Genomic DNA, 26,597 nt, shown 5'->3' on the forward strand with positions numbered 1-26,597 from the left:
AGGATAATCGTATCATCTGCACGTAGCAGAATCTTGATTAATGCATTACTACATCGTAACTTTGGTGAGGCAGTCTACAAGATCGTTTGTATATGATGCAATCAATAGAGGGCTCAGAAGGTACCCCTGAGCACACCTAAAGTGGCATTAAAACACTTTAAATGCCTCTTAATATCCCAGACACATGATTTAGAGTCACGATAAAGGCCCTGTAACGTAGATGTAAATTTGTACAATTTTTTTACATAATAAACCACTTATTTTACTTCATATATATATAATGCATGCGTACATATTGAAATTAGTACTATTAGTTTTCCCTTTTGTTTTTACCTTATCCTTGCCGGTATACCTCAGTGTTCTCTGGCCCCCGTACTACACCAGGTGTACACAGCTGACCTCCCGTCCCATCCTCAAACCACCACCCTGACCTTTGCAGACGATACAGCGATCCTTTCATGTAACTCAAGTCGTTTCCAGTAGAAACCTTGAGGAACACCTCACGCTACTGTAGCATGGTGTGAAAAAAATTAACCCAGAAAAATCCACTCAAGCCTTTACTGTCCGCAAGAAGATCCGACTTCAATCAAATAGACCACCGGTCGAGGTGTGGTACCTAGGACTATATATTGCAAACATCTGACGTGAAATCCTCATACACGACTTATTTAAACAAGAAGTTATGAGACGTTTAGCTTTTCACGACTTTCGGATTTACCTCTCTTAGTCGAAATAAAAGTGTGAAGTTCAGTCAAACATTCCAACCATCCTCCGCATCCAACGAGCCTAATCCATAATCCTCAGAAAACTTGATTCTACCTTTTATGTGCCCAACGTAACTACCCATCCAGTCATAAATATTCCTTTTGTCCAGGATGTAATCAACCATTATAGCCAATTTCATACAAACCTCCCAACCACTATAAATCCTTAAATTCAAAAATAGCATTAGGGATCGACGACTTTCTTAATCTGCCACAATTTGGCAGGATTATTTATATTTTTCCAAGCCCAGCGATTATTTTCGATTACATTATGGTTACAGATTAGGTCCATTCCGATGCTTTTGCTATGGGCAGATCTGTTCACCAACAGCACCCTCTTCCAGAATAACCCATCGTTTTCTTTGTCCTTCTCACATTTTTCTTTCGAAAATAAAACTTAAGAAGAAAAAATAGGCGTTTTTGACCTATATGTCCATAGAAATAAATCAAATCAGATCAATATTACAATAAAACGTATAAAAATTAAACAGTGGTTAAATATTTATCGGATTTTACTTCTGACACTTTTCATTTTGTTTCAACTGGATTTATGGACAGTTCTAAGCTATATTCTTTGCTAAATAAGGTTGATTTCTAATTGTAATTAAACACGTGGTTTCAATCGGTGCATAAATTTTAACAGATCTTCAAAAATCAAAAATCCATAAAACTTATAAAAGCGTGAAGTAATTTGTCGGGAGACGAGTTATAATGACTAAATCGTAACTAAAGAATAATTGTTTGTTTTTTGTTGATTTTTTTTTACTATTATTTACGGGGATTCTGTGCCTGTAATATGATCGCCTACCCTCTTCTCACTAGTGTCTCCCTTTAGATGTTGACTCATTTTACTTTCCTAGATGGTTTCTGAAAATAATCGCCTTTTTTTCTTCGTACATTATTTAAAAACTCGATGCATTCTCTTTCACAGCTTCTCCCATCGAGAATTATTGATGATGATTGCTGTGTGTATTTATATAGCTCTGTCCATTTTGGACAGATAATTACGAATGTTTTTTCTCTCAGATTTAAATATACCTAGCCTTAATTGGCTTCACAGACCCTGTGTTTTAACAAATATCGGCGGGTAAATTTATGTCTTCCGGGTTCCTCATTGAAGATGGCATGCAGCTGAAACGCGTATGAGTGCAACGCAGTGTAAAAAACCCATAATAGACGGACCCGGAAAAGATACGAGACCAACACCACCAAATTTTAAGGTGATTGAGTTTTTCTAAAAACTTTCGTCACAAACCTCCCAACCACATATCTTCTTACAGACCCATTCAATGTCCAAAATCATCGAAAGACTTTAAAGAGCTTAACACCCATCCTAGATACTTATGAAATCATTCCTTCTCATCAGTTCGGCTTTCATCCTCATCAATCCACGATCCGACAAGGTTTCAGAGTTGTCGACACCATCTCCTCTGCTCTAGAGAATAAATAGTATTGAGGGTGTGTTCCTGGATATAGCACAGCTTTTAATAAGGTCTCTTGAAAAAATTTTTTTTTGCAAGTATGTCGTGTTTGAATGCAGGGCCGGTGAGACCTCCAGTGCATACAGTCCTTCCAATCAAAAGTCCTCAGACAAATCATCAAAGCAACTTTGACTAACCTTACTATCCACAACGACCTCAACATTCCTTTTGTCAACGAACTGATTCCCTATTCCAAACGTATCATCAACCGTCCATCTTAACCCTACTGCTCGAGCCTTCTCTACACATTCCCATCCGGAGAACCCGCCGCGTAGCCAAAACTTACAGACTGTTCTTACAACCTGGTGTATTTTATCTTTAATTTGAGGAAGAATATGTTGTGAATTACAGGAAAGAAAAAGATCCCTTTATTTATTTTCAGGTCACAGTGGACGAAATGAAACAGAGGATGACTCCATTGATGGCAGCTGCGCTGAATGGTCACGATTCGACGGTACGGATATTGCTGAAAGAATTCGACGCCGACCCTAACGTTTTGGGCAGTGTCAAGTTTGATGGGTTCATCGTCGAGAACGCCTCTCCTCTGTGGTGTGCCGCCGGTGAATACAAATTATTTTATTACGTACTTGATGTTTAATATTCTAGACTGCGTCGAGTCAATTGAAACAGTCATCCGCCATTGAAAGAAGAAGTTTATGGGTAGCCAGAAAGTGGCAGCGAGATGCACGCGTAATTGATCTATCGTATCCAAAATTTCTCACAATTTTTTCCAGTTTCCAACAAATAAAGAAAGGGTTTAAGACAAAAAGAAGTAAACACAACACAAATAATTCGAAATTGATCACAGCATGAACTCACTTGGCTAAAATGAAGAATAAATTATAGTTCTACATAAACTGGAAAAAAAAGCCAGTCACAGACAACATTACACACAGTCTTACACAGCAGACTAACATAGCAAGGATAATGACCAAATCACATCAATATACAACACTCAAAAGACAACACAAACACACTCAAAGAAATATCATAAATAGTAAAGTCAGTACTACTAACAATGAAAGATACGGACAATTATTACAAAAAATAAGAAAAACATAGCATGTAGATATAAATACCTACAATATAGACTCAATTAACAACAAATAAACAATGGACATTCACAAAAACAAAAAGACCCCTCAGAAACAGACATTAAATGACCTAGAAAAATAAAACTCCTAGTGCGTTGTCTAGAAATGACTTTTTTCCAGGAAGATTTATTTGTGAACAAGACACATCTACACAACTAGAGGAATTTTTAGGAAAGACAGAGAAAGAGAATGAGAATGGGAGAAAAAAAGATAAGGAGAGAGTGAGTATGACAGAAAGGAAGAAAGATTGAGAGAGTGAGTTAGAGAATGAGAATGAAAGAGAGAGAGGGGGAGAGAGAGAGAGAGAGAGAGAGAGAGAGAGAGAGAGAGAGAGAGAGAGAGAGTGAGAGTAGATAAGAGTGTAGGGAGAAGAGAAAAAGAACATCTAGAAAACGAGAGTAAATGGGTTAGTTAACAGAGAGAATGACAATCAATGAACGAAAGAGAGAGAAAGTGAGAGAAAGAAGCAAGATATGGAGATCGTAAAGAGAAAGAGAAGTGATTGAGAAAGGGGTAGAGACATTCATCATTTCTTCAGGGACAGGTGTACAAAATATCTAATGATAATTTTAATCAATTGGGCACAAAACACAAACTGTCCCAAAAACTGTGTAAATATGTTAACCTGTGAATGCAGGAAAAAATATGTCAGAATGGCAGAAACAAAGATCATTCTGCAATAGTGGAAAAGTGTTCAAGTGTGGATGAATTTGGTCTGTGGTGGAATGTAGAGTAGCTCCACAGACCTGTCGTCAAACTAGTTGGGTTTTGGTTTAAAATAGATTTTTGTTACTCACTGTGTAAATGTGTGTGTTTGCATTATTTATTGAATTGAAAAATAAAATTGAAGCCAGTGTATACAAATGGTTAGAATAAATGACAAAAACCCAAACTTAATCTGTCAGAGATAGCAGTTTTTCACTCTTGTACAAATGGAACTCAATGAAGAAGACACAAAATTGCTTAAATTAGGACTTACGTCGGTACATTGAAAGACCAAACAATCAAGTATATGCAGACCAAGAGTATTGAAAATAACCAAACTGCAGGTTTATCACTCTAAACAAGAAATCTCACAAGTCAAAATTGACTCTTATTTGTAAAAAAAAAAAAAAATTCACAATAAACAATAGTTTACTAATCACAATGTTAAAGGCTTTTTATGCAGCACAGTTTCATTTAGTTTGACAATATTGCAATATTATGAAAAAAAAGGGAAAAGATACCACAATAGTGATCAATTAGTCCCTGATCAAATGCCTTTTTGAACTCTTTCCTGTTCTTAATTAATGTATTATTTGTTAGTAGATAGCAGGTTCTTCCTCAACCTTGATTAACTGATTTCGTGATTTTTACAGTCGGTTGAATTCGCCCAATTTGTTTTCTTTTTTGTTTTAGATATGGACAAGGGAAAATCCTCTGAAATCATAGTTGATATATTAATTGACTACTCAATAACATTCAGTTCGAGTAGGACTTTAGGAATGGATGTCTATGAATAACATCTGGCAAGAAGTTCTGACTCATTCAGCCTACCTTTGAGCCTTAGTCACTCTTCACTTTGCTAAAAATTCGATAAAGTTTGTGAAGGTCTAGGGGATGACATTATCTCTGACTCATACCTGGCTGCCAGTTCTATTTTAAGTTTCAAGTCCATTTGACACCAAAAACTGAATGAAATTAAAATAGTCCTGAATTTACAGTTGCATCATTTACACTGATTTTATTACATACTCGACCTTTATAGAAGATTTTAAATTTCTTTGAAGACAAACTCAATCCCACCATTGCCAAGGTATGATGATAGGGGCAGGAAACAGGTTTTTAAAATTATTATTATTAAATAATTTATTTCATCTCATATATTTTCTGATATGATTTAAATGTTTGTTTCTTCGCCTGTTTCTACGTATAATTAATAGTTCAGACATTTACATCTTGTGACTCATATTAGTGAAAGCATAAGTTAAAATTAAAGAGAATTGGAGGAATACCAATAATATCAAGCCTTGACAGTGGATTTTCTTGTTTGATGTTGTAACAATTTGTTCTTCACACCTCAGACATGACGAATGAAAAACCTAAAAAAATATTTTAAATTTAATGTACCATGTACGAAATTTAAATATACTATATTAATAGCCCTGTCAGACATTGGAGAAAACAACAAATTTACCCTTGTCTGCGGGGATTTACACTAAGAATGGAAATGATGAAGGGCTCGATGAGTTTTAACGTTCAAATTTGAGAAGAATGAATGTGAAAAGTCTGTTAAAGTTAATTATGTTTTTTATACTTACAATCTTCGGCTTNCTCGTGCCATTGACTTTTTTATCTCAACTAAAAACCTTAATTAATTGTAATATATTAATTGGTCAAGCGGACCACGAAATTAGTGAATTTAGTCTGTTAAAGTTTTAGATGCACCATACTCGCGAATGATCTGGATCTTGGTATCTTCTTGATGAAAAAAAAAATTTCAATTGATACTGCCTAGCTTTTGACCTAATTTAAGGTCATTGTCATGGCAAAACAATCTTAAATATGTCTACAAATTGACATAATTAAGTTTTTAATAGAATCTCTATTAATAGAAATTTCTTTGAATGCATGTGTTACAGTCCTTGGCAATGTTGGGACTGATTGTGAGTCTGTCTTCAAAGAAATTTAAAATTTACTAAACCTAGGATGTGTTACGACTAGAAGGATGTTAGGAGATATATGTGTAGAGGCATTGTGACAGAAACAATCCTGTGCAGATATTGCCAAGAAATGGGCATGTCCTCTGTTGGTGCTAAGGGTGTAGGCTGAGATTCCTACTCGTGGATGAGGAAAAGCCCCTGAAGGATAAACATAGGAGTCTGAAAAAACATGAGATCTGGTCAAATGCCTTAAGCTTGATGAGGAGCTCTAGACATCAATGGAGATGCACAATAGACTGGTACTGGTGCTTAGGTCTTCTAATTTAGTCTAATGTATTAATTGATAGAATCCAAAATTCAACTAATGTATGATAAGAATATTGAGTACTCCACTGCCCTGAGTGAATGGCTATGTAAATAAAAAAGAATGTATTTGAAAGTGTGTGAGCGTGTGAATGGGTTTAGGAACTGATTGCGTTGGGGGTGAAATGACCTAACAGTTGATAGCTGACTCAGAAGCTGGACAGAGAAATCTGAGGTCTGACCTCAGACAGCAAACATACAGGGTGGGTAGTTCTCAAGGGCTTCTGGGTCTGCGAGAAGTGATAGGCTTGTGCAGAATTGAACTTATATAATTCAGTAATCAATAATAATCAACTACTGTACGAATTTAAGCCAAAAATCCCTAACTCATTAATTTTTTTTCACTTTCTTTACACTACGTGTGTGGTTTTGGGGTGAATTCATTATAAATGTGCGTCTAATTTTTGATAAACCTAAATGTTTTTATTTGTAGCCCATGGACACCTTAAGGTCGTTAAAGCATTGGTAGAAGCTGGTGCATGTATCAATCATATTACTCAATCGTACTCGACACCTTTACGAGCGGCTTGTTATGACGGGCGCTTGGATATAATCAAATACCTAGTCGCACATGGTGCAACATTAAATATACCTAACAAATTCAATAATTCATGTCTAATGATATCCGCATTCAGGGGTAATTATTTCAATTATTGTATTATTATTTAAATGTCTAATTATTGAAATTAATCATATTGTTACACTCTTTTCCAGGTCATTACCATGTTGTTAATTATTTATTGGATGAAGGTATGGACCCGAATGAAATGGCTAATTGTGGGGCAACACCTTTATTTTATGCAGCGCAAGCCAATCAGCTCCATGTTTTAAAACTCCTTCTGTCTCGCGAAGCGATTCCTAAACCAACGAAAGCAGGTGCTTATCATAAATTTGTGAACTTTGTGAGGTGGCACTTATTACCTACGGGGTAAATAAGCCTGAGTGCTGGGCGATAAGCGCCCCTCTTCAGTCAAAAGGGGAAGAAAGGGTTAAAACGGACTATGTCCTAAAATTAAGACAAGACCCTTCCCTTTTTATATACAAGAGTTTATTAATAAAGAATCTTTTACAACACTTATGTACACCTGTCCCTTACCAACACCATTCGTTCGTAAAATTTCCCAACACCAAACAAAAGAAATAATAAGGTTTTGCTTGAGCTTACTGGCTCCTTATAAATTAAAGTTTTTCCAATTAGCCGGGAGACCCGATCTGTTCGCCGTATCGCATACACCTGGCTCTTATCATCCCTTTTCCTACGTCCCCTACCACGACGTCACTGTGGGGGGGGGGCCCAATCCTGTATGTGTCGCTGCTGATGTGACAACTTGGAGTAATAAAAGTAATATTTTATATTTTATTGCAGGTTTAACACCTTGTCTGGCTGCAGCTGAACTTTGTAATGAACAAGTTGTCGACTTCTTCTGTTACGATTATAATGGATTGACTATCAGCGAAAAGATAGATGCTTTAGAACTACTCGGAGCGTCTTTTGCCAATGACAGGGATAATCATTGTATAAATAAAGCCTATCATTATCTGCATAAAGCTATGTCATTAAGGTACCAGTAATTAAATATAAATTTCCTATGTTAGTTCTTTATTTTAAATTTATATACAGTTGATTTTTTATTTTTATATTATTACTTATTCCAATACAATTAGATTTAGCTGTCATACAGTTACCTTTTTTTAACTTCAGAACTAAATTCTGAACCTTCCTTGCTAACAAAAGACACTAGCCAGTTTCCTAATGTTCCTTCTGTCGTAGGATTCAAGATTGGCGTACCAAACTGAGAATTGTCGATATATAAAGAAATTTTCAAAAGATTCCTACATCATATAGGGATTTTTGTTGTCCAGGTAAAATTTAAAAATCGGGGAACATACTATTTGAGAAGTCCAGTCAATTTGTAATCCTTGTAATGTGACTGATCACCTTTTTTTCTTCATATTTCATGCACTCAAAGACAAAACTTGGACACTTGTATTTTGTTGTTTATTTTAGACTATATGTATTTTTATCTGTGTAGAAATGTGTGGTGTTTAGTGATCGTTAGTCAATGATTACTCGGAGGTCGTGAGATGCAGTCTGGTGTGATGTAGGTTTTAGAAAAAATTTTCTTTATCGTGCCAACGTTTCGATCTGTATTGAGATCATTTTCAGAGCTCAAAGTGTTTGTTTTCCATGTATTTTTATCATTATATTGATTACAACCTACTTATTTTAACGTAGACCAAATTAAACAAGATCAGAAATTCATGAGTTTTAATAAAAATTATTTAATTATGATGGTTTGAAAGAAAATGCACCAAAATTAATGATTTACTTGGAGGCGGTGAATGATGTCTGTCTATTTGCCGTGTCCCATTAGTGTTCTATAGGATTCATGTGGTAATCGCCACATCTTCCAAGTAATGGGTGACAACTCATGTTACACACGGTTGAGAATTGTTATGCATTAACACAAAATTGTCCCTGATAAATGGAGCAAATGTGACCCAGCTTCCAAAAGAACTCAATAACTGACTATCTTTGAAAAGGCTGTGACTCACACATAAAGCAAAGTGTTCTCCACCACAGACCCGGTCATCTGATTGCCACAAACCAAACCGCACTCGTCTGTGAGGAGAACAGCCCCTCCCCCATTGTTCAAGCAAATAGTCGCTTTCTACTCGATGCCTCTCCAGTAGTAGAGAACCTGTGGGATGTCTAAGAGACTAGGTTATTCTCGTGTAGCCTTCTGATGACTGTTTTAGAGCTCACCCTTACATTACGTACTGTTAATAGTTGACTACCGTCATTAAATGATGGTTCTGTAATGCGATAAGAGAAACAATCGTCTCTAATCAGCATACATCACAATCAACCACTACCTTCTCTTCAAGAGACTTCTAGTGGTTTTAAACCTCTGTAGAGCACCCAGGACATTATGTCCATCGTTGGCCAAAGCATCTGCCTGGGCAAGATATTCTCGACTTAAAACCATCCTTTTAATAAATAAATTTACTTTTTTTACTCAAATTTATTGCTTCATCATATAAAACAATTTAAACAAATTACCTATCACAACAATTTGGCTCTGAAAAAGAAGAAATTGAACTGATTTTCTTTATTTTTAATCTTTAGAGTGTAAAAGGATTAGTAACACTATTAGGTTAAACAAGTAACTAATTACAATTAATTAAGGTTTTTAGTTGAGAAGAAAAAAGTTAATGGCACGAGCGGATCCGAACCCACGATCTTCGGCTAGATACGCCGCTGCTCTACCACTTGAGCTATCGTGACCTCGATCCACTCGGACATCAACTTCCTATCTTAACCCCACCTTATGAGTTTTCCTTCCTTTTTGCCATTTTTCAAAATTCGCAGTCGAATTCTGCTCGTGCCATTAACTTTTTTTCATCTCAACTAAAAACCTTAATTAATTGTAATGTGATAATTTGTCAAGTGGACCATGAAATTAGTGAATTCAAGTAACTAATGTTGCGTTTATATTTTAAATTGACTATTAATCTTAGGCTCATGACATACTAGGCGTCTAAACACTAGATGCAAATAGCAGCGTCCGAATTGAAAATCGCTGACTGTGTACATTAAATGAATGAAGACATACTGGGTGGACGTGCGAAAAGGCGTCTAAACTTTTGATTCCTTTTGTTGGCGGGTGAGCGTCTAGATGCTGTAGAGTGGACTGGAATCCCAGTGACAGCCAGTCGTTTGAGGTGGGAGAAGAGCATTTTGACACCTAGTATGTCATCAGACACGAAAAGCGATTTTTTAAGACACGGTTTTAGGTTTCTAGCATTTAGATGCCCAGTTTATCATGAGCCTTAGGAGACATTGGTGGCTGGACGGTTTAGGCGTTGACACGACACTCATCATTGTAAGATAACGAACCCAGCGGTGCTGCATTTGACCCCAACATACTTACAAATGGTTTTTTTTCTCTCTAAAAACACTAGCACACTGAGGGTTCATATAACCAACCCCATAGTTGAAATACCCTTATAAAAAAATGTTGTGTTTATGTTTTAAGTCAACTATTAATTTTTATACTAGTTATTATGGAAAATACAAGTGTCCAGTTATTATTTTTTCATAAACGCCAGTTTTCCATATATTCTCAGCTTATGATTGAATATTTCTCAAAGAGCACTAATGATTGAGGAGAACGTTTTCCAATTTTTCTAAGACATTTGTGGTAAATGGAGAAATTTTTCTATTCCAAAATCACCTTATCTGTTAATTGTTAAATATTTGTCCATGGTTTCGTTTTCTATGGCACGCTATCTACACTTGATTCAGTTCTTATGCAACTTATTTATTTGCAAATTGCTTGGGGATCGTTTGATATTACACATTTATTGTTAAATAGTTACATCTTTCTTCTCATTAATTCTCTCGTCGATGATTGGTATAATTTGATTGACTGTTTTTGTTTATTTGTAGATACCAAGACTCAGATAACATCATAACAAAACCTAATGTCACACCTATCAGAGCGTACAAATTTTGGGTAGAAAGTCAGACTTTGGATGAGCTGGCCAAAATCCGCAGCAATGCAGATGCATTACACATGGAAGGTTTAGTAATAAGGTAAAATGCTTTAAAATTTTATTAGTTGAAGCAATTAAAAATAATTAATAACAAAATAAATGTTTCCTTTTAACAATAAATTTTACATTGATTATTTGACCATTCATTATTGTAATAATCTGTTTATCAGAGAAAGGATACTTGGTCATTCAAATCCAGAACTGCTTACTCATATTCTTTTCCGTGGAGCCGTTTTTGCCGACGATGGCAAATATCAAAGATGTTTAGACTTGTGGTTCCATGCTTTAAAACTAAGCATCAAAAATGGCCTTCGAGTTTCTAAGGATTTAGTCAGATTCATTCAAGTGAGTTAATTTGATGTAATACAAAAATCTTATTTAAAAAATAAATAAATAAATAAAAAACAGTTGTCCAGTGCATTTTTGCATAATGAATAAATACTTGATACTACAATAATAATTTTTTTTAAATTTAATTTTTAGATATTCTGCCAAATGGAAAGATTAGGATTGGAAATTCAATTCTCCATGTTGAAAAAAATTTTGTCAATAGCAATAAATGAGGTGAGTCTTGCCAAAAAACGATATGACGACCCTCATTGTGACGAAGAACATCCAGTGAAAGATGTAAGTAGAAAAAACTATCATTTTACTCATTTTTTTCTGCCAAGCACTTTACGGGCAAAATGCAAAGGTAGCCCCACCCACACTGCCACTGAGGCGAATACCAGGTGCTTGTCCTTCTAGGGATATGCATACCTCTTTCATACTAAGGATGTATCAAAGGTGGAAAAAACCCTTAAAAGTGCTATGGATCTAGCTCTAAGCGTCCAGATAATTTACTCCATGTAGAACCTTGGAATAACTATATTCAAACGTACAACATTTTAATGTTACAGTAACAGATTAATCGTATCCAGCTAATTATTGACAAAGTAGTGATTTTGACAAACATAAATTACATGATTAAATTCACTAATTTCGTGGTCCGCTTGACCAATTAATACATTACAATTAATTAAGGTTTTTAGTTGAGATAAAAAAGTCAATGGCACGAGCGGGATTCGAACCCACGATCTTCGGCTAGATACGCCGCCCGCTGCTCTACCACCTGAGCTATTGTGACCTCGATCCACTCGGACACTAACTTCCCATCTCAACCCCACCTTTTGAATTTTCCCTCCTTTTTGCCATTTTTCAAATGTCGTGTAATCGGATTGGATTCTCGACGATAAATGAAATGGTAGAGCAGCGGTGTATCTAGCCGAAGATTGTGGGTTCAAATCCCGCTCGTGCCATTGACTTTTTTATCTCAACTAAAAACCTTAATTAATTGTAATGTATTAATTGGTCAAGCGGACCACGAAATTAGGGAATTAATTACAATTTTTTTTTTTTTTTTCAAAAACCCCAAGGGTTCAAATGACTTCTGCTATTGCGAACCTTCGTAAAAAAAAAAAAAGATTTTGATACTTTTTTGTGATACTAGATCAAAAAACATTAGAAACATGTGCAAACATTCTCATCAAAGGACTGTAGGGTCTGAGAAAACAAATATTTTAAGTAATTTATATGGTTTTCAAATATTTTTTCAGCCTTTGTTGTGCATATAAGTAAAAAAAGTAAAGTTCGGTGTCGCACATTTAGCGTTAAAAATAATATCTAGGATCTTATTAATTAAGATTAGATATATGACAAGTTACAAAAATCTAAAGAAAGCTTTTTCTAACTCAGATTTCTTTTAAGCACATAAATTTATTAAATTTATAATAAAATTAAACTAGTAACAAGTCTTTTCATACCTAAAAAAAATAAAAGTAGACTACTTTCAACAGAATTTAGTGTAAAATAGTACCAATTTTACTGATTTTTGCCAATTACTGGGTAACCAGAAAAGTTTGTGCGGGATTTAAAAGGTTAATTGTCACAATTAGAATTAGTTCAGAAATAATTTGTTCAGGGAAATAATCTCCATTGGTATCTATACCACAACGTGTTATTAGCCCAATTTTCTTATAAAAGTTTGAGCCCTGGGGCTTAAAAAATAAATTCAACTCATTTTCTAGCTTTCAGCGATTATCGAACATCCGATTGAACATATGATTGACAGTTACTAAGAAAAAGAGAAAGTCAGATAATGCCAGATGCGGTAGTACTTCGCAACCAAAGTTCTCACCTCCTTTGTCATACTGGTTATGTCTAGTCTCCCATTTTCCTGGTGAAAAATTACTACACTGTGTTTACGAGAGCAGGTCATTTCTGAGCTAATGCAAGTGATTCTCGTTACATTGAATAGGTTTCTGCAGTTAGCTTCTTGTTCTCCACCAAATACATCACCTTTTGCTGGTGAATATTTTGTTGTGTGTGGGGGGGGGTGTATTTTAGCGGGTTTGAGCTAAATTCAAACAATAAGCATATACAAATTATGGATTTTGAAGCCATAAGAAAGGAATATTTTATAACTTATAGTGGTCTGTTCAGGGCAGTTTTTTTTACAAAATGATGATTATCCTCATCATATTTTGTGATTTAAATACGTAATCCTTCTACATAAAAATGTTAATTAACAGTAGTAAAACAAAAATAGGAGTGGTCCAGCCTGCATCTGTGGTACAGGGGACCTATAGGAATCCAATAATCTATTATCCCTAGAACCGCGAAAGATGCGGACGGTGACAATGATATGCACTTATGTCGTGTAGTAGTAAGTAAATGTAATCTGAATATGATAAAGGAAAGGGAGAGGATCTATGCGGTGCATGTTGCTTAAAATAAAAAAAATAAAAAATTAATAAGTTAAATTAAAAGTCCTGTCATTTTTGTTTTTTAGGATGATCTTCAATTTACTCTTCTAGTCGCATTATATCTGTTAGTTTTGACAGTGAATATCTTACCAAATAATGATTCTTTGGAACGAGAAGACGTTTATGAAATGGGATATAAATTAAATAAAATTAAGGTAATCTTTATTTTTCACTTTTCCAGGCAAATAGTCTTCTTTTTATTTTATTTGAGCCTGTCTTTGAAATGGCGCTTTGAAAATCTTCAAAGTTTATTCAGCACTTCTTTTAAATTTAAATGCAATCCATAATTTTGCTTCATAATGAGAAGCCTTTTATCTTTCTAGTATTTTAATAAACTCTTTAAAATTACCTCTAATTCTAGGCAAGAAATAAAGAAGGAAAGACGTTATTACATCTTTCAGTTGACCCGTTTACCCCAGATTGCTTCAGAGCCAATCACTCTGGAATCAGGTAAGTGTTTCCTTAAAGAATATTAGCCATAAATACATGAAATATCTGTAATTTGTATATTATATCAAGTAAAAGTCTTTGTACTGATAAACATAAAAACTTTTTAACCTGAAAGGATTAACAAAACACTGTCATATAATACTCTGTCGATATCATATGTACAAATACTCTAAGGACAGTACGAAAAATGAGTGTATGTATCCAACTTCTCAGGTGTTATACTTCGTTTTGATAAATGTTTATGTTTTGTCAAATATATTTATTGCACTTTTTATTAATCATAATTCTTAAAAAGATGCTCTTAAGTGACTATGAAAAAGGACAAATTGTTGCATTGTGTGATGTCGGTTTTAGTTGCCACGGTACAGCAGTTCTTATTGGGCATTCTAAAACTGACGTGAACAATTTTTAACTTTTAAAAGACAACTACAGTAGCAAAAATTCAGGTGGGGAAGGCCTCAAAAATTTTCAAAGCATGACCGATTAACAGTTTTACATCGGTATCTTCTGGGGGAAGCAACCCACTACATATTTTTATTTTGAAAGTTTAAATATCTTCTAATAGTGAATACTGTTTTAGCTTTCCTTGCCCAAAGACGACAAAACTCCTTTTGGAATGTGGAGCTGATGTTAATGCCCTTGATAAAAACAGAAACACCCCTCTTCACACGATTGCCACATATAAAAGATCAATAAGGTAAAGGTTACTAATTATTTTTTGTTTCTTAGTATCTAAAATCTAAATCATAAGTGTACTGGATACAAACAACTGATAAAACCTTTTACAAATGAGTCGGATGCAAATCATATCTAGAAATCACAATACTACAAAATGCCAGAACTTAACCTTCACCCTCCGTCCACTCTACCTACAATATAGTACTGAAAAAGTCAGCCGCTACCTTGAGCTGTATCTAGTCAAGTGACTGACCTGGAATCCCACAACTTAAAGGAATGGTACTGAAAGACTATCAGACAACGCATCTAACGGCATAGAAATAAGGCAACCAAACCTTCCAATTTCCACAAAAGCCATACCCTACAATTATGAATCCTGAATGAACTCATGAACAATCATGAATCAAAAAGAATGCTGCTCGGCGTTCTTCCTTGAACTCTAAGGCTTTCAATCGACACCTGGGGTTGCCCTTAAAACACTTCTTCATCTTTGAGTCATACCTGGCCAACAGGCACTTTAGACTTGAGTGTATTGGTCCTTAGCATCCCTCATGGTTACATCCTCGGTACATTATTGTTCTCAGTACGGCTACATATGACACCAAACCCTCCTATTTCAGTGATGAATGTTCGCAAAATAGGAAATAAAACTCAACTCAAAATCCCAAAACATAACCTTCACCCTCTGCCCACTTTACCTTCAATTTATAAACCTCACCTCCTTTACTGCCAAAAATTGCCTAGAAAAGCGACTGACCTGCAATCCCCATGACATATATACAACTCAACACTGCAACTGACATAGACATACGGCTACTAGGAATTAAGGGGTTCAGCCAAACCTCTGTAGAATCCTATCAGTACAACCAACGAATCTTATCTATCATTAATGGCTCATTTTATGTTTCCAACTGCACCTTCCAAACAGACCTAAAAGTTCCCTTTATAAAATAAGCAGCATGATCCATCTTCCAAACTTTCCATGATAACCTTTGATCCCACTAATCCTCATGTACAAAAACTTCTCTTCCGGTCTTTTCCCAATAATCATTCTCAATGTCAAAAGCATGTAAAAAAGTTTTGTTATTTAGATAAAATGTTAAATTATGGAAATTACCAGTTTGTATCTTAAATCAAAATAATTTGTAACTCGGCCTCTGGAATTTGTTTGTTTGTTAAGAAATGATTTAATCCGATGATATTATAACAGTAAGCACTGAATAGCTGACGAGATTATTTATTAGCTTATCAAGCCTTACATCACTACACTTTTCTCTTTGTCATAATTATAAAGGTGTTATTTCACTGCTTTATACGGTAGTCAGTCCTTTCCGAACTTGCTAGAGGGAAGCATTTCTTTTATGTTAAAACTTGAAGGTAGTTTTACAAATCGAAAGTACTTTTATTCGTAAATCGTAAAATAGCATTTAATTTCTTTTTAAGAATTTCATTTGATAACTTTGAATTGTCCTTATCGTAAGATGATGTTCTGGTTTCTTATTTTGCAGTTTATTCCATTAAATGTATTAATTGTTTTAATTTCATTACTTGTTTGTTTCAAGGGACTTTAAAACATTACATTCCATTATAACACATCTCACTGACGCTGGAGCTCATATGGATATTGTAAACCTTAAAGGAGAAACACCAATGGATTCAGCCAATTCAGGTAATCATTTATCATTTATTAAACAAATTATAATCCCACTGTTAGTTAACTCATCTGCAATGATTTGTTGTACCACTCCCAAAAAAAAGATATATTTTTATAGTGCATTACAAGTAGACTTGTGTCATTCTGGAACAATGCACTTAACAAAAGTTTTCATTGAACGCTTTCCGTCAAATTAGTTGATAAAACAAAAAATTGTAATTAATTTAATTGGGAGGAGGTGTAAAAATGAGATGGGATCCCCGGACCCATTCCATTAGCTACTCATCTGCTCTCAAATTTCACATTTTCCAAAGCCCCCAACTCATTAAAAAAAAGTGATGGCGACTCTATGGTGGGTTTCATTTGGGCTGATTTACTACAGCTTCTTGAATCCTGATGAAACAATCAATGCCAAAATGTATTGCTGTCAAATTAAAGCAATGCACCAGAAATTGGCATCTTTGGTCAATCGGAAAAGGCTGAATCTGTAAAACAACAATGCACGGTTCGATGTCTCACATATAACAACACGAAAATGGTTGGATTTTGGTTATGAGGTTCTGCCTATTCTAAAGACCCCTCGCCTACCGACTATCATGTTTTCAGACGCTTGGATAACATTTTACAACATAAAAAATTTATTAATCAAAAGTCATTAGAAAATGCATTTACAGAATCTAGTAATAAAGACTCAAAATTCTATTCAGAGGGCAGACAAGTTGCCATCATGTTGAGAGAACTGTATTCATAATGTTTAAAATCAGTGATTTAATTTTTTTTTTAAATTCACTAATTTCGTGGTCCGCTTGACCAATTAATATATTACAATTAATTAACGTTTTTAGTTGATTTAGCAAAGTCAATGGCACGAGCGGGATTCGAACCCACGATCTTCGGCTTGATACGCCGCTGCTCTACCACTTGAGCTATCGTGAACTCGATCCACTCGGACACCAACTTCCCATCTCAACCACAAATTTTTTTCATTTTTTTATAACCATAAACCTGCATTATTTTCCGGACAATCCAACATATAAAATTAAAAATCTTATAGCTCTAAGTACTGAACAATGAATGATCTTTGCCTGCTTCCATGCTGATATGCTACTTATCGGTAACAGGAACCCCGGAGCTCATTCTGAAGCCTCGTAGTTGGCTGCATTGGAAGATATGCTTAACATTTTCCTTTTGGTACATAATGTGCACCAACGTGGTCCGTTTTTTGATGGAAAATCATGAATTACTATTTATAAGTAATTTTGAAACAATTTTAATATACAATAAAATGTCATCTTTAATTAAATCAATCAAGCATCATTTATGATATTAAATGGAATTTTAAAAACATTCTTTGACTAGGCATTCGGTGTAAACAGCATTAAAGATATATAGCAAATACGAGTGCTGTTGTATTTTTAAATGCAAAACACTTTACCAAGCCGTTAAAAAAAGTTTTTTTTTTCTTGTAAAAAATAAATCTAAATTTATCGGCTTATCTTTTTTTCTACAGAAAACCCAAATTTTGTCTTGTGATATGCAAAATTATCTCTGAATTGATATCAATTTGCTTACTTTTAATTATAGTCAGACTTCCTGAGCTTTTTTTGTCTGTAGAGGATGGGGCTTCATTCTTCCAAAAAATGATCCAAAACTAAGCAGACTTTTACTGTAATAGTTTATTTTTTAAGGCAGAATAGAAAAAAATATTATATAAATTAAACTGAAAAATAACATTGCACGTGTTTCATATGTACAACTATCATTATTATTTATTAGAAGGAAAAGATTTCTTTATGTCCTTATGATATTCATTTTTAGCCAGATAAGGCGAAAAAAGATAATAAAAAGAATACATAAAAGAATAAATGAACTAATTTCAACACAGTTCTCTTGTTTTCTTTCAAATTTTTGTTATAGATTTCTAGGCTTGGTTTGAAATAACATGCAGAAATATTTAACCGCTGTTTTATCATGACTCTGACTCATCTGTTTACCTCGAATTTTATAATCAGTTATTTTCAGTTGAATAATTACAGATTTCGTTCACTGATAATTCAGCTTTTTTTAAATAAATTTATCCCAAGGAATTTTGTAAGTTATTAACATTTTTTTAAATTATTGATTCCAGCCCTTGCTGAAGTAATATTTCAGACGCAGACCAAGCCTCCACCGCTGAAATGTTTAGCTGCTCGAATCGTTGCAAATAATAGAATAAACTATGTTGGGCAAGTTCCCGTAGGATTAATACCTTTCATACAACTGCATGGGACAGGTACCTTCTATATATGGTAAAAATATTTTTTTTCTCATTTATGTTTAATACTAAACTACATTTAAGAATTTGTTAAGGTAATTTTAAAGGGGGTTTATTTATTTAACTAGGAAATAAATATGAATTTACTTCGATCAAATTATACTGAAATGTAAAAGTAAAAAGTTTTTTTCAATTATATTTTTAAAAATGGGACACAAATGTCATATAAATATCATGAAATCATCTTTTGTACATGAAACTTTTGTAGATTTTTTTTTTTGGCGTTATGAACTATGCATATTAGCCATGTGACAATTCATATATGTGTGTTCAAATTTGGGGGGGTTATTGTGAAAAAATGGCCAGAGGCGACGGTGGGAATCGAACCCACGACCGCGGCGTGAGAGTCTCTCATGCTAACCACTCGGCTACCGCGGTCCCCGGACTTAAGTTAAATAGGTAAATTTCGGTGATTGTGTGTGGAAGTATCGACGAACAAAATACCGTTTTTTTTACCTTGTATTCATGTGGGAAGTCAAAAAAAATTTTTGTCCTCCAAAATCAAAATTTCCACTTGCATTTTGCGTTCCAGGCCTTTCTGAACAAATTTGGTTCTGTGTCTGTCGGTGGTCAATTCTCCTTGTAACTGGCAAAACTTCGATACCGTATAACCAATTTTTATGAAAATTGTATAGATTGTGCAGTTTCCCCTATATTTATTCCAGACAGATTAACATATGCGCATCCACATGCACAAAATGTGAGGAAGATATACTGCCCACCCACTTGGAAGACTTTTTTTAAATTTTGTTACTGTTCTGTAGGCCTCTGATGGCCAAATAAGAGGACAAAAGCTTGGCAATTATGTAACACATGTACCATCATTGGCCATAATCCAAATAATAATAATAATAAAAAAAACATTAATTTTGGTGATGCCTGTGAGGCCTGATCTTTCTATTCACACAAACCATGGGTCACTCTTGGATACGAACCCAGAATCATCCCCCGTATGGCAATTACGCATCAGATGCCCTGTTGTCTGGGCGAGTTCTTGATCCACTCGTCCACTGCGTTTCCAAAAGTAAAGTAATTCCTGTCATACAGGTGGGCTAATGTCCCACTACCCTTTGCCTAGGCAGTTATATAGTAGTAGTAAAAGTTTGGATGTCGTGGTCGAAGGCTTCAAACCACTTTACAACACTCTTTCATGCTGTTCTCAATTAAAAAGTCATAGGATTTGCTGGGATTCGAACCGAGGACTGCTAGCATGGCAAGTAAGAATCAGACGCCTTAACCACTCGGCCACTGCAGTCCCCTAAAAAAAATGTCATATTCCAGCAAAACTTTCCTGTATAAAAATAATAATAATAATAAACTCAATATGATTTCCATATTTTAAAATAAATGCATTTATCTGTTCTCTTTTAGCGATGGAAGAACTACCGGACAACATTTATTAAGTGATTTTTCATGATTATTTTTTGTCGAGAGAAAAAGAGACATTATTTTCTATTAAATTGTAGTTGTATATTGTTGAAATTTTGTGTACAACAGTTGACTATCAAATGACATTGAATTGAAAATAGTTGTATTTTCTAAAGAAAGTTTAATATATCAAAAAAAAAATAATAATAAAATCTGTTATTTATTCATTATGAAATGTTGCATTGTTGTTATGAGTGAAATGTTACAAAGAGCATGGTAAAAATATAGTAATAAATGTTGGCTATGTTGAATATTCAATTAGAACAAATTGATTTACTTGAGATTTACTAGTATCTTTATTTATTTTAGTTTTATTGGACTATCAGTATAAAGGCAAGCTTTATTTCAGTTTAACGTAAATCACAGATGTAAAGTTAACTTTTCAGAAAGGCTTCAATTAATTTAAGAAAGAATGAATAAAGAAGACCTGTCTGAATCAAAGCATTGAATGTTTTCATGCGGCTAATGTGAGCTCAAATAAAATAATAATAAAAAACTCATTGCCAATTACTACATGACACTTACAAGTAAATCAGTTTGGCATATTATGGAAATATTTGGTGATTGTGACAAATTGAAAGAAAAATGGTGTTAGTCAAATTTATAATGACAAATGATTGATTTAAGATGTTACGAACCTCACGTTCACAAGTTGAATTTAAGACGCTAGTGTAAAATTGATTAAAATTGTGTTGGGTTTGTTTTCCAAGCCCATTTAAAGGAAAGTCGGGCTGTTTCTGAATGTACTGAAAGCTTACAACTTCTGCCAATGAAGTGAGCTTTATTTTTGACAATATCAAATCTAGAAATACATGACAATAGGCAAAAATCAGATACCTTAGCAATATATGCACTGCGATATGGTGTCTTGTAGTTCAAGACATCTGACACCACTTCTAGAAAGAAAAACAAAGACTCAAATGAAGGGTGGAGATTCTGGTATCTTCCAAATCTGGTCAGCAGGTAGCCATCCTACAGCTCTGCTTCAATACTTGGGTCTGCAGCCCCAGTTAAGTTCAATAATAATCTGGTGCGATACTTAGCAGCAATCTAATACATCACGGACCTTATTTTTCTATTAGGAATCATGAATATTGTACATCCTGTTAATGCAGAAAGGTGAGGGTAAAAATCTGGTTTATACTGGTGTAAATCCTACATCTCTGCTCCAGCACGGCTCCAGTTAAATTCAGCAATGATCCTTAGCCCTCGTAAGCTTACTTCGGCAACTTTGGGCTTAATTTCAGTAGTTTCCTGCTATTAGTCTCCTATAGGTCTAAGATTTGGATCTAAAATTACATCCCAATTTGAGCTTGAAATGATCCACGAAGGCCCTCTGTCATAGAAATCTTGCACCAATAGGTAGTGCTAAAACACCAATGCTTTTGGTTAACTGTTGGAATTGCATGGAAGCCTCCAGGTTGTCTAAATTACTATTCCAGCATACAAAATCCAATCCATAAGACTTAGATGTAATTACATTCGATGGTATGCAAATCCATCAACAGGACCTACCTAAAAAAATACCAAGAAAAAGTCCACTTATCCAGTTTCTGGGCTTCTTCTATAACATCGAAATCAATCATGTGGTGGAGGGCTCTTCATGCCACCTTGTCCTCCCCCTGCATTAAAAGGAAATGTCCTTTCTAGTCTAATAGCACTATTGAGTCCACCATAGGTAACATCAGTAATGATTCAAATGTCAACTTTTAACCTCTACCTAGGAAAACAATATTATACAATAATACATTAAAATTATAATTAGATAAATAAATAATTAATGGATTGGGACTAGATAAGAGACAGTATTTACATTTTTTTTTTTTCAAACAAACCCATTATCAAAAGTATTATCAATTTTGTTGGCTGTGAGGATGAGGAGTATGATAAGAATGTAACAAAGCTATATTAAAATAAATTATTGTATTGTACGTTCTTGGCATCCTGCCTTGTTTTCCATAATTCCCCAGCAGATTTAATAATTAGTAATTTCAACTTTTTGACAACACCATTAACTTCTAACAGTTTTTCCGTAACCTTTGGAAACTTCAAAAATTTTATACAGCCAAGATTTGATTTACTGTAGCATTAATCACTCAACTTAACTCATATGGCAATTTTCTGGACTGATTTATGTTAAGCTGTTAATTAAACAAAACACTTAGAATTGTGAAATTATATTCGATGGCATGCAAATCCGTCAACAGTTGACAATAATTTCATCAAAAGTATCTGGTCTCTTTATTCTTGTCATAAGTAATTTGTTTTAAGCAATGAAAGTCTGTTTACAAGTGGTTTTTGTCCTTTAATGAAATTTTTCTCTAGGAAATAAAAGTGACAGTGTTATACACTGTCTTCCTTTCAGGTTTGTAAGTAAAGAAGCAGAAATTTTGAAAGAAATTCTAGAGGTTTTGAGCATTTTGGTAGTTTGTGCATCAGCAATGTTCAAAATCTTGGTCTTATTAGCTTTTTTCTGCCTGGCAAGACAGAAACATAAAAATCACAGCCAACCAGCAAACATTAATTATTATTAATTATTTGTTATTAATAATTTAATTATTGTTTAATACTAAAAGTGCTAGAATTCTGCAGTAAATTTTCATCATGGGTCCTGGTGGTGAACATGTAGTTTGGTCGTTTCCGATCATTCTGGTCTGCCTATCCTCACTGCTGTGGCCTGTCAGAAGCGTTTCGACATTTTGCAATCTTCATTGTTCGGTACGTTAAGAACAAATAACGCACAGACCGAATGCTGGTGGTGAAATGTTGAAACTCATCTGACCAACCCAAACAGCGAGGATAAGTAGACGAGTATATACGGAATACTAATAATTATTAGATTGAAGGGGAATGTAATGAAGTAGGTACTAAAGAAAATAAAACATTATTGATTACAAAAAATAGTATTTATCCGAGCCAAATCAAAGATCTGAAAACAAAAAATGCTGAAAAATTAATTGTATACATTTTTCAAAAATAATAGCATCAAATTTAATTTTAAACATTAAAAAAAATCAATTGTATGATTTGACACTAACCTTTTTTTATTTATTGTCTGAATTAAACCAATTACTATTAATTATTGTTTTCTTTTTGTCTTCAAGCAATAAAAGAAGTAGAAAGAAAAGTTTCAATGTGGAAACAGCGAAAATGTTTTTTTTCTCTCTCTCTCTCTCTATTATACATGTTTTTAACAAACAATCAACAATTTAAATTTTTTATTTCGCAAAATAATTTGTCAGTAAAATAAATTGTTAAATGGATTGCCTATGACATTGAATAAAATAGTGTATGTTCACATAAATAACCCTTTTATATGTGTCTTTCTTTTTAAAAAATCACTGTGATATGAATTTATAAATTTGAAACCCCGTTAAAAAAATATAAATCAAAAGTATTTTTAAGATTTTAAAAAATTATAATAAAATTGAATATAACTGTTGAAAGAGTTTCCTGATTGATTGTAATAAAAAAATGTCCTGGTGTAATTATAAGCAAGTACTTCCAAATTATCCATAAACGTGGAATATTTTAAAAAATTTATGTTTTAAACCATTCTTTCCAGTTTAAATTTTGAATGTAATGTAGTTAACCTTATGTTACAAAAAGTACAATTTTTTATTACTTAATGTCAATTTCGCTTTAAATATATGTATCTAGTCCATTGGTTTTTAAAAATATGTATAAACATGTTTTGTACACTCTCTTGTAAAAAGTAATGTTTTTCTAAATAAATAAAATATTTTGCCATTTTTGGAATGGTAGTCTTATATGTAAACCTTTCATTTACCCATGGCTAGTTTTTTGTTTTTATTTTGATAAAATTGCCAAAAACGTAGACCCGTCAGACAATGTGTTAAAATATCCAGCCATGACAAGAACATACAAAAAGGACAAATGGATGAGAAAAATGCTCAGACAACTGGTGAAATGCTAAAACATGTCTTACAGTCGTGAGCATGTCACAGACGCAATGGTATTTTGGAATTTTCTCTCAGCTCTATAATTTTTAAAGTAAACTATCAATTTTTGCATTCTTCATCAACTTCATCCATGCAGTTAACATTTGATATTACCCTACATGTGTTAGTTTGTCGTAGTTAACCAAACTAATTATCTAATTTTAAAATTAATCATACTGTTAATCTAAGGTCTAAGGTCGATGAAAAAGTTAATGCCATGAGCAGGATTCGCACCCATGACCTTCGGATCAAGCTGCTCTCTATCCAGTTGAGCTATTATGACTTCAAAAAGTAAGGTAAAAGTAAACAAAAAGTATAATTAATTAAAATAATTTTACAGTCAGCTATGACTACTAAACATGAACTGTTCAAAACTGAATAGGGGATAAGGCCAATTTTGTAGTATTTCTTTCCCTAGCATTTTTATTTTATTTTTATTATATATTGCATTAAAATTTATTGGAAATTATTGTTTTTTACTGAAGAAAAATTGAATTAAAGGATTTTGGAAAATAATTGTAAAATATTTTATTTCCATAATTTTGTTTATTGGGCACAATATCTTTAAACAATTAATTCTGTGTATAATGCCCTCTGTTAGCTAAAATCTCTGTGCACCTGTTAGACATACTGTTAATAAGGGTGATTTCAGAAGGAATTTCTCCCCATAAATGTTGCAGGTCAACTGCCTATGGATGGGGATTGAAAAGCCTTCTCTGCAGCACATCCCACATGTGCTCCATGAGAATGAGGTCTGGAGACAATGGGGGAAGGGGCAGATTGGAAATTCCCAGGTTTTCTAAACATCGATAAACAACTCGGCCTCTATGAGGTCTTGTCATCCAGAAATCGAAAATCCCTGCCAATGGGATCCCTGGTTTGAGGGATGTATTCCTCGATAATTGCTTGGACATAACTGACTACGGTGAGGGTGCCCAATTCGCCCTCCAATGTAAATCCCAGCCCAGTCCGTTACACCACCTCCAAACTGCTCTGAAGGAAGCACGAACTGGGGCATGAACGCATCCCCTGGTCTCAGTAGACTCTTCAGCGCATGCTGTCACTACACAGACAGAAACGCGACATCACTAAAAATAACAGCATTCCCACTGGTATTCTCTTCTAGGTGCTTGCTGCACCATATTCTCCTGAATTGCTGCAGGTCATCTCAAAGGGGCATACGATGTGAGGCAAACATCCCACAAACGATTCGTAATCGTTTATGTTGATAAAGGTCTAAAATATCTTGTACTTCATTTAGGATCTGGCGGGCACTATCGAAAGGGTTCCGCCTAGCAGAAATGGCAATATTTGTAATGTGCTGAGGTCCACTGCAGGCCTCCTAGTCTCTCGGAATCAGGCTAAAACCCAGGAGACCACACTCTGATAAAAGCCAATTGCCTCTGCGATATCCACTTGCCTGTGATCTCAATGACTCATTCTCACAATATTCAAGATGATGTCTTTTCATAGTTAAAGAGAATACAACTGGATTAAAATGGAGAAAAGATGAGAAAAGGAGTTTATTTACAAAATGAATAATCTTCATGTTTACTATTCATAAGTAAATCCGTTATTAAAATTGAGGGTTAACATTTGTTTGTTTTTGGTTTGTATTTTCTATTTTGTTTTATCCAACTAACAAGAATATATCGGTTAATTTAATTGAAATTAATAGAATAAAAATAAATTACAAATATCCCTATTCATTTTTGAGCAGTTTATATGAATTAATGCTATTCGGAAATAGCTTTAATTAAACAATTGTTGGTTAAAAACTATCTTCTGTTAAACTTGTATAAAACTACTCTTATCAAATTCTTATTAAAAATTATCCTTATAAAATTCTTTAAATTCTTAAAATTAAAATTCTATTAATATTAATTTAAATTTCTACAAAATTAAAACTCTTTAATTTTTCTTATTAAAATTATACTTATCTCAAAAATAACTTTATTAATTCCAATATGGTATACATTCTTTCCTGTTTAAATAATATTATCATGAATCGTTCTTCAAATTGTTCATATCCTTCAATTGCCTTTGTAAGTGAAGTTAAATATATTGGAGTCATATTGGTACCAGGCTTAAATTTGCCCCCATTTGCATTGATTCCTTAGTACAGATCTTTAAACATGCGTTTGTGATGTGTTTTCAGGGTGGATGCACATCTTTTATTAGGTGAAAATTTCCATATAGGTTTAGGTTGTCTGGGTTAGGCTATGTTAGGTTAGGTTAGATAGGTTAGAGTTAGGGTTAGGAATAGTTCAGTTATATTGGGTTAGGGAGGATCAGGTTTGGAAAGGGTAAGAATGGTTAGATTAGGGTTAACAGGAACTGTTAACAAAGCTTTGGTATCTAATACAAATCCTTAAGCTTAACTAAGAGCTGAAGATAATGACG

At 34.0% G+C, this 26,597-nt stretch overlaps 1 protein-coding gene across 2 annotated transcripts in view; it reads left to right on the forward strand.

Moving 5' to 3' along the window:
* The window catches only part of LOC106666890 (protein fem-1 homolog B), a 43,482-nt gene extending 20,099 nt beyond the window's left edge, over window positions 1-23,383 (forward strand). Inside the window, exons 2-14 of one of the 2 annotated variants that reach the window (XM_014394415.1) lie at window positions 2,628-2,805; window positions 6,778-6,981; window positions 7,059-7,220; window positions 7,711-7,906; window positions 10,798-10,944; window positions 11,075-11,249; window positions 11,388-11,531; window positions 13,735-13,863; window positions 14,070-14,158; window positions 14,739-14,855; window positions 16,399-16,505; window positions 18,619-18,778; window positions 20,176-23,383. In XM_014394415.1, the coding sequence (XP_014249901.1) occupies window positions 2,628-2,805; window positions 6,778-6,981; window positions 7,059-7,220; window positions 7,711-7,906; window positions 10,798-10,944; window positions 11,075-11,249; window positions 11,388-11,531; window positions 13,735-13,863; window positions 14,070-14,158; window positions 14,739-14,855; window positions 16,399-16,505; window positions 18,619-18,778; window positions 20,176-20,221 (1,854 nt within the window). In that variant the 3' untranslated portion in view covers window positions 20,222-23,383. The remainder of the gene's footprint in view (window positions 1-2,627; window positions 2,806-6,777; window positions 6,982-7,058; window positions 7,221-7,710; window positions 7,907-10,797; window positions 10,945-11,074; window positions 11,250-11,387; window positions 11,532-13,734; window positions 13,864-14,069; window positions 14,159-14,738; window positions 14,856-16,398; window positions 16,506-18,618; window positions 18,779-20,175) is intronic. The other variant, XM_014394416.1, reaches the window with a different exon arrangement.
* The last annotated feature ends 3,214 nt before the right edge of the window (window positions 23,384-26,597 follow it).

Source organism: Cimex lectularius, unplaced genomic scaffold (genome assembly GCF_000648675.2).
Source record: "Cimex lectularius strain Harlan isolate CLEC.00 unplaced genomic scaffold, Clec_2.1 scaffold115, whole genome shotgun sequence".
NCBI classification, from domain to species: Eukaryota; Metazoa; Arthropoda; class Insecta; order Hemiptera; family Cimicidae; genus Cimex; species Cimex lectularius.